Below are 8540 nucleotides of genomic sequence, written 5' to 3' on the forward strand. Positions count from 1 at the left end.
GCATATAAATAGTCGCCTAGGCCGTCTCTCCTTCGAATACCCTGGATCAGCTGGGGCTGGTCCCTGGCACCAATGTATCACCTTTTTCCTATGTTTTAGTTCTGTGTCCTCTTATGAAATCTTGGCTAACCCAAGGTTACAAATGTGTCCTCTTACAGGCCAGGTGCTTTATTGCCTTTACATTTACATTTAGGTTAACAAGTCACCTGGAATTAATTTTGGTACAGTGTAAAGTAAGGGTCAAAGTTTATTTTTTCTGTAGAGATATCTAATAGGCAACAGACCCAGCACCATTTATAGAAAAGACTGGACTTTTCCCATCATATTGCAGTGCCATTTTTGTTAAATATCAAATATCTACAGATTTGTTTTGTATTCCTTATTCTATTTCATGTATCTATTTGTCTATCCTTGAACCAATATTATACTGATCTTACTTACGATAAGCTTAATCATAAGCCTGACATCTGGTAATATGTCTTTTTATAGCTGTGAAATTTTCATCTTTAACTATAGGAATGCTATTTGCCTTGAAGTCTGTTTTGTCTAACATTATAGTTATATCAGCATTCTTTTGGTGTTTGCTCTTATTGTCATCTTCAACATTTCTGTATACTTATATTTAACATGTCTCTTAATAGAAATACAGCTGAACTTTTTAATGATTCATTCTAGTAAGCAGGCATTTTTCAGACCTGCATCACAATTACTATTTCAGACATGATTCTTGCTGTAAAAATGCTTAAGCTTTAGGAAGCCAGCCTCCTAAAGAAGAGTTTAATCTTGTCTCAAATTTGTTCCAGCTAGAAAATCACTCTTGGCAAATTACTGAATAAAAGCTTTGTTGATGATTTTGTGAGGTTCATTTCTCTACATCGACTGAATAACTCCACCTATTACCATTCTATCAGATCGGCCAAAAAGGAAGAGTTTACAGACAAGCCCAAACGAACTTTTTGACCAACTCACTATTATGCTGTCAACCAATTGTATATACGTTAACTCTTATATCCCTTGGAGTGTAGCTCACCAGGCTCCTCTGTCCATGGAATTGTCTAGGCAAAATACTGGAGTGGGTTGCCATTTCCTACTCCAGGGGATCTTCCCAACCCAGGGATTGAACCTGTGTCTCTTATGTCTTCTGCATTGGCAGGTGGATTCTTTACCACTAGTGCCACCTGGGAAACCCATTGGGTGCTTAATTATTTCATTAATTGGTGTTAGTCAATATTTCCAATAGCTTTAATTACTCTTGACATGGGTGGAGTGGGAAGGGGACTCAGATTTTTTCATCTCTCTAGAGGCTTCTCTGGAGAAGGCAATGGCACCCCACTCCAGTACTCTTGCCTGGAGAATCCCATGGGTGGAGGAGCCTGGTAGGCTGCAGTCCGTGGGGTCGCTAAGAGTCGGACACGACCAAGCAACTTCACTTTCACTTTTCACTTTCATGCATTGGAGAAGGAAATGGCAACCCACTCCAGTGTCTTGCCTGGAAAATCCCAGGGACGGGGGAGCCTGGTGGGCTGCAGTCTATGGGGTCGCACAGAGTCGGACACGACTGAAGTGACTTAGCAGCAGCAGCAGCAGCAGCAGCAGCAGAGGCTTCTCATTTCTCTATGCTCCAAAATATTAAATAGGATGTAAAACGTGATTTGGTTTTCTTTCTGTTGATTGAAGTCTTCAGATGCTGATGGTCTTGGAAGCTTTAGTGCCATGTTACCTACAAAAGCTGAAGAGGCAGACATCACAGGTGGAGACGGTACCTGCTGCCCGAGAGGAGATTGCCGCCATGGCTGCTCTTGCAACCTCCCTGCAGGCCCTTTTGTACAGTGTGGAGGTCCTCACCAGGTAATCCCATTGGCAGAAATGTCCACAGCCATAAACAACATGTATCCACCACAAAGAGGAAGAAAAAAAAAAGTGATGGCTAAAATCTCTAAATCCAAGTTTTTACTCAAACTTGGGAGTTTCCCAGGTGGCTCAATGGTAAAGAATCTGCCTGACAAACAGGAGACTTGGGTTCGATCCCTGGGTTGGGAGGATCCCCTGGAGGAGGAAATGGCAACCCACTCCAGTATTCTTGCCTGGGAAATTCCTTGGAAAGAGGAGCCTGGTGGGCTACAGTCCACAGGGTCACAAAGAGTCAGACACAACTTAGCGACTGAGCATGTACCCAAACTCAGCCCTTTATGGCTAAAACTGCAAACGTTCCCTGAGTTGTTTGGATAAATAGTGCTAAGTACTCTGAATAATAACAATAATGATAATAATAATTAGTAGTAGTATTGTTATTGCTAAACACACATTTGCACATAGCTTGCTGAGCTTCTCTAGCAGTTTTAACCCAGTAGTAAACAAATCTTTCATAAAAGGGCTAATTTAGTGAATGTGAAAATGTGATCCACATTTTTATTAGCTCTTATTTTATGCAACATGAAATGTCACCAATTTCAACTAAGTGTTTATATTATTTTCCTATTTGTAAAGAGTTGGGGTTTTCTTCCTATAATGTCAGAAGCTACATAACAGACATAAACTACAAAATTTTATTCTAATGCTTCAGTTGGTAGATTCTCCATTGGACAAGACTCATTAGTGCTGAGAGAGGGGACTGAGGGATTTGGGAATGGAAAGGTCAGTTGACACCAGGGTTCACCCTAAGCAGTTCCAAGAATTTAGTCCTGTCAAAAGATTCTTGGGTGCAGAAACAGAAGAACTGGGTGACCTGGGGCCCAGGGAAGGGCTGGACTGATGAGGCCTGGGTGGAGTTTGGGGTAGTAGGGGAGGAGGGATGTCTGTGTACAAAAGATAAGGTGAGTCGGAATGGTAGATGCAGAAAACTACACAGTGACTGGCTTTCCTTTTCCATTTTCGTCTACAATTAGCTGGAAGGAGGTGTTCCTCCCCAGGGGTGGAGATGGGGAAGCCTTCTTTCTGCATTGGTGTCTTTGTTCCTCCATCCCATTTAACCATATCATTAGCCTAAAATTCTGTGGTTTACTCTCATCAAAGGTACCAACTTCTTCAGCCCCATCTCACTCAGTCAGTGGGAGGACTCGCTGAAATCTCTCAGTCACTTCCAACAGCAAATGAGAGGGGGCGTGAGGTTGTCATTCATTAAGTTCAATCCATATTTAGTTCCCAATCTTGCACTACATTGCCAGCCTAGAGAAGAACATAGCCCAAAGTTTTGGGTAGACTATCTGTTGAAATGCCCACATGTATCTAAACTGAGGAAATGGGAAGCTATGAAACAGGGACCTCATTGCCTCATTGCGTGACAAATTGCCTCATCCCATGAGAAACGGTCCCCAGTGCTTTGATGATGGTTTTTTGAAAGTCCAAGGAGAAAGAACATCCCAAGGAAAAATACATGACTTACACGCTTCCTTCTGCACCTACCTGGGTATGTCATGAGCACCTTCCTGAGACTAGAGGAAAGAGCAGTCAATTTCCCCAAGTGCCACTTGATTCTTGCTCTTCATAATACCCAATGATGTTTTCTATTCCTTTTTATAAGGATAAGTCGATTAATTTATCCAAAATTGACTTAACCAAAATTCCACAAAGAATTATGGATGGAGGTCTGATATTTAAAATTCCATGGTCTTAAATATTCCAGTGTACTTAATATTCTTTTGATGGAGTGGACGACTAGCCTCACTGGTTGGTTATAATTATTCACAACTAAACTGGCCTCATTGTTTTTACAGAAAGCAAATATTTAATAAGAAGGATACCATTTCACTTTCACAGTCTTAATTTATATAGCTCATGAAAAAAACAACAGTTCTATAGATAGTAACACATAAACAAGTGTATTACAAGTGTATCAGTGTTAGTTTTCCATTGTTGCAAAACATGTTACCACGAACTCAGAGGCTTAAGACAGATAATATCACATGGCATGGTTCTCTAGGTCAGAAACCTGGGGCAAGCTCAGCTGATTATTCTGCTTAGGGTCTCCCAAGGCCAAAATCAAGATGTCAGTTAGTCTGACCTCTTATTGGAAGGTTCTGGGGGAAAATCCATTTCTAAGCTCATTAAGGTTTTTGGCAGAATCCAGCACCAGGCAGCTTTGGGTTGGAGGTCCGTTTTCCTTTCTGACTTCAGCCAGGGGCCACTCTCTGCTTAGAAGACACCGATTTCCCTTCTCACCTAGAACCTCCAATCCTCCAGCTGACAATGATGCCCTTGAGTCCTTCTTAGGCTTCAAGTATCTCTGCCCCTAGCAAGAGAAAAATTTCTGCCTTTTAAGTACTGGCATGTGATTCAGTGTAACAAATCTGCCTGCCTTGCTGGAGACACGGGAAACACAGGTTTAGTTCCTGAGTTAGGAAGATCCCTTGGAGGAGAACATGGCAACCCACACTAGTATTTTTGCCTGGAGGATCCCATGGACAGAGGAGCTTGGCGGGCTATAATCCATGGGGTTGTAAAGAGTTGGACACGACTAAGCACGCACAGTAAGATTAGGTCTACACAGATCATACCCCTCTTGCCATATGATAACCATGAGAGTAACACCAGGGCAGGACAAAAGTCTTGGGGCCAGCTTTAAATTCTGCCCACTATAGCAAAGGCAAAGAAAGAGACAGTCTGGTGTTATCATTAAAGGTTCAGTCGCCAACCACAACCAGGATATAGAAATTGAGCATAATAAAAGCAAACCTTAAATAGTTTATATAAGCAAGTGCTTTAAAAAGCCTTATCTTCCCTTCCATGTCACAAATGACACAAAGGCAGTTAACGTAATACTCAGAGATGTAAAATGAGATGATTCTTATCTATTTCTTAGCATCAAAATTACTGACTTAAATAGATATTCATTTACTCATGTCCCTGGGTAGTCTTAGGTGTAATTTTCACTAGAAAGGTTCTTTCCTTCTCTGATGGTTTTGCAGAAAAATCAAGTGGTTGATTATGGAGTAGGTAGCCTAAATGATATGTGCATCCTTTTTTTTTTTTTTCCTTACTGTCTAGAATGGCTAACTTCCTGGTACCTGTAGATTTGAAAAGTGAATTCTTAACTTTCACTTTATCAAAACAGACTTAGAAGTCTGATTTCATAAATGTCTGGCTTGGAGTCCTAGTTCATTACTCAGGACCAAGAAACAAAAGACCTTAAATCTCACTGATAGACCTTTGGGAATCGGTATTCCCATTTAAGTGCCTCCCAGAACAAAGACAGTACCTGAGTGTGACAGAAAAGCCCAAAGTCTTTCTAAGACTCTAACACTGACTGAAAACTTGTATAAGCTGCAATAACCTGAGGATTTCATAAGTGTCTCCACTTGTGTTGTTTGTTACTGTCATTGTTGCAGGCCCATGACGGCCCCCCAGATGAGCAGGTGTGACCAAGGTCATAAAGGGGCCACCACAGCCAACCACACCATGTCCTCTGGGGTGAATACCAGGTAATTCCCTGGCCCTATGCTTCTGTGGTCTCAGTTTCATACAACCTGAATCTCAGCCACTGGGAATGAAAAGAATCCTGAAACTAGTCAATACTGAGGGAGACATTCTCCAAAGAAAAGAAGGTGAGAGTTTAGAGTTCCGTGAAAATACTGAGGCCATTTTTAAAAAAGTGTCACCTTCATAAATGAAGAGAAATAAGACATCTTTAAAAAATGGCGTTCCTTTGTTTGTGTGAACATGCAAGATGTTCTCTGCCTCCTGGGTGGTCTTTGAAGGATTCCACTGCTGTTTCATTTGCCTTTTTGTTGGACACAGATGAAACAATAATAACCAAGAGGTGGTTGCTCATTCCAGGGCAGTTGTGCAGAGTCAACTTTCTTTCATGTGGACAGATTTTCAGCAGACCTTTCATCCAAACTTTGACTTAGGTCCCTACATGATGCTTTCATGGTTGTTGACTTAATCATCTTCCTTGTTTTAGTGTAACTCAAGATACTGGCTGGACTAGTTAATACTTTACCTGCTTCATTCTGCATAGGTTAACCTCTAAATACCCTGAGACAGAAAGAAATGTTCAATTAGCTTCTTCTTTCAAGGAAGAATTTAAGACAGGGCAAATCTAAAAAGAGATTTCTCTAAAAAGAGAAAGTTCTCTTTTCCCAGTGTGGAATAGTTAGCACAATAATCATAAGGAAAAATGAAATAATTTTCTAGTCTCTCTGAAGCACATTTTAAAGTGTGGATCATTATTTATGTAAATTCCCTGCTCATCATATATTTAGGCTAAAAATGAAATAGATTTCAAACTAGTGTTAAATCGGGTCTCAGTGTCTCACATTAACTAAAAATGATTCTTTGGGTTTCGAGTAATGAGTTTTACTCATTACTCCAGTATCGACCCACTCCAGTATCCTTGCCTGGAGAATCCCCATGGACAGAGGAGCCTGGCAGGCTACAGTCTATGGGGTTGCAAAGACTCAGACACGACTGAGCGACTAAGCACAGGGATTTCTCTAAGCATACTGAGCTATGTTCAACTAGGCTAGATGCAAGGTACACAGAGAAAGAGGGCTTCTAAAGTCCTATTGCCAATCACTCATAAAAGGAGAAGTCTCTAGAACCGAAAAGAAGTCAGCCATAATTTTCCCTCTAGTCCCCTAAGATATAGCACATGATGTTAAAATTGTAAATAGATTCACCTTACCTTTAAAGTTCAAAAATTTCCCTCATGAGACCGCATTCTGTGAGTTTGGGTGTGTTTTTACAATATTTGTCTTTCTACAAATTATCTGGCAATGGAACAGCTTTCCTGGCAGCTATTATTGCAGTATCTGTGATAGCTGAATGACAGATCAAGATTTTATACTTTAGAATTAGTACATGTGTCATGGTGAGCTTACCAAAACGTGTAACTTCAAAGGCTTCTCATGAGGAAAAGTCTTTAAGAGGACCCACCACAGGGCCCCTGTTCTTGCTCCGATAGTGACTCAGACTGTTTTTCTGACTCTCAGGTACCAGGAACAAGGCACCAAACTGCACTTCATCAGGTACAGAAAGACAACCTAACTTTAAAAAAAAAAAGATAAACACCTTTAATATTTTGGAAAGCATCTACCAATTGTTTATTTTTACACAAACATACATAATCACATAATTATATGTGAATAGATTGTCTTCTACTGTACTCTTTTTGAAACCTGCCTTGTTTTATTCAACACCATGTCACACCCATCTTTCAAGCCAGTAAATGTAGAGCCTTACCTTCATGTGTAATGGTTGGATATGTCTGATTATAAATATACACTCTAATTTGTTAGTCAAGCCTCTATTTGTGGGCTATTTAAGCTGTTTCCAATAGTTTGCAATTATAAGCAACCATGTAATGGCTAGATCCCACTGGGCAATTACTTATTATTTGACTGTCTTCTCCAAATGGCCTCTGGCTTCTCCAGGGCATGGCCTTTGTTCACACTTCTTTCTTTTGAGAGGGAAGTTCTTTCTCATTTGCTTAATAGTTATTATGTCTTTTTAAAATCTTTTCCTACATGATAAAAGTAAAATTCACAACCCATTAAAGCATATCTTTCATCCTAGATTGCCCAGTTAAATCAAGGAAAGCCTCACAACACTTCAGGGTAGTGAGTTTTAAACTTTTTTAACCATGAGCCACATTAAGTAATACACTTTTTAAAATCATGAATTAAAACATACTTTGGGGGGTAGAATTGCCTATATATTTTTCCTTTCTAAATTTAATTTATTTTTTATTTCATTTTTACTCTTTTTAAAATTTATTTTAATTGGAGAATATTAATTATTGTGTTGGTTTCTGCCATACTTCAACATGAATCAGCCATAGGTGTACGTATGTCCCCTCCCTCTTGAGCCTACCTCCCACCTCTCACTCCATCCCAGCCCTCTAGGAAGATAACTCTAATTTTGTGCTATTTAATAATTCTATCATCTTGTAATGATTTGCCTTGTAAGCTGGGTTATGGTTCCATCAGGTTTCATTTCATTCACGCTTGGCATCCTAATTCTGCATAAATCCTCAGGAAGTGACTAATGTAAAGTCACTACAGTTTGGGGTGATAGTCTCTTCCAGAATGATGGACTTTCTTTATTTTTCCAATGCGTTTCTCCTTGGCCCTGCCCTGCTGCTTCATTAACTTGGGTATAATATAAGGCAAGGGTCCCCAACCTCTGGGATCTAATGCCTGATGATCTGAGGTGAAGCTGATGTAATAATAATAGAAATAAAGTGCAGAATAAATGCAGTGTGCCTGAATCATACCCAAACCATTCCCTTCCCACCCTGTCTGTGGAAAAATTGCCTTCCATGAAACCGGATCCTGGTGCCAAAACGTTTGGGGACCACATCATGTTTTTCTTCAACATGATACCCTTCTTTCACAGCTGCCCACTACACACACCTTTCCAGACCCCCAGTTAATAATTTTTATTGCCATACTTTTTAATAATAATTTTATAATTTCCCCAGAGAAAACCTGCACTTACTGGAGGAAGGGCAGGGCCTTCCCAGGGAGGAGCTGGATGAGCGGATCGCTCGGGAGGAGTTCAGGCGGCCTCGGGAGTCTCTGCTGAACATCTGAACAGAGTTC

The 8540-nt window shown here is 40.4% G+C and overlaps 1 protein-coding gene across 1 annotated transcript in view; it reads left to right on the forward strand.

Moving 5' to 3' along the window:
- UNC80 (unc-80 homolog (C. elegans)) overlaps window positions 1–8540 on the forward strand; it is a 230278-nt gene that overhangs the window by 184676 nt on the left and 37062 nt on the right. The window contains 4 exon segments of the mRNA XM_010861283.1: window positions 1678–1848; window positions 5325–5417; window positions 6930–6965; window positions 8420–8540. Coding sequence (XP_010859585.1) covers window positions 1678–1848; window positions 5325–5417; window positions 6930–6965; window positions 8420–8540 — 421 coding nt within the window.

The sequence above is a fragment of the Bison bison genome, unplaced genomic scaffold (assembly GCF_000754665.1).
Source record: "Bison bison bison isolate TAMUID 2011002044 unplaced genomic scaffold, Bison_UMD1.0 scf7180017864471, whole genome shotgun sequence".
NCBI lineage: Eukaryota > Metazoa > Chordata > Mammalia > Artiodactyla > Bovidae > Bison > Bison bison.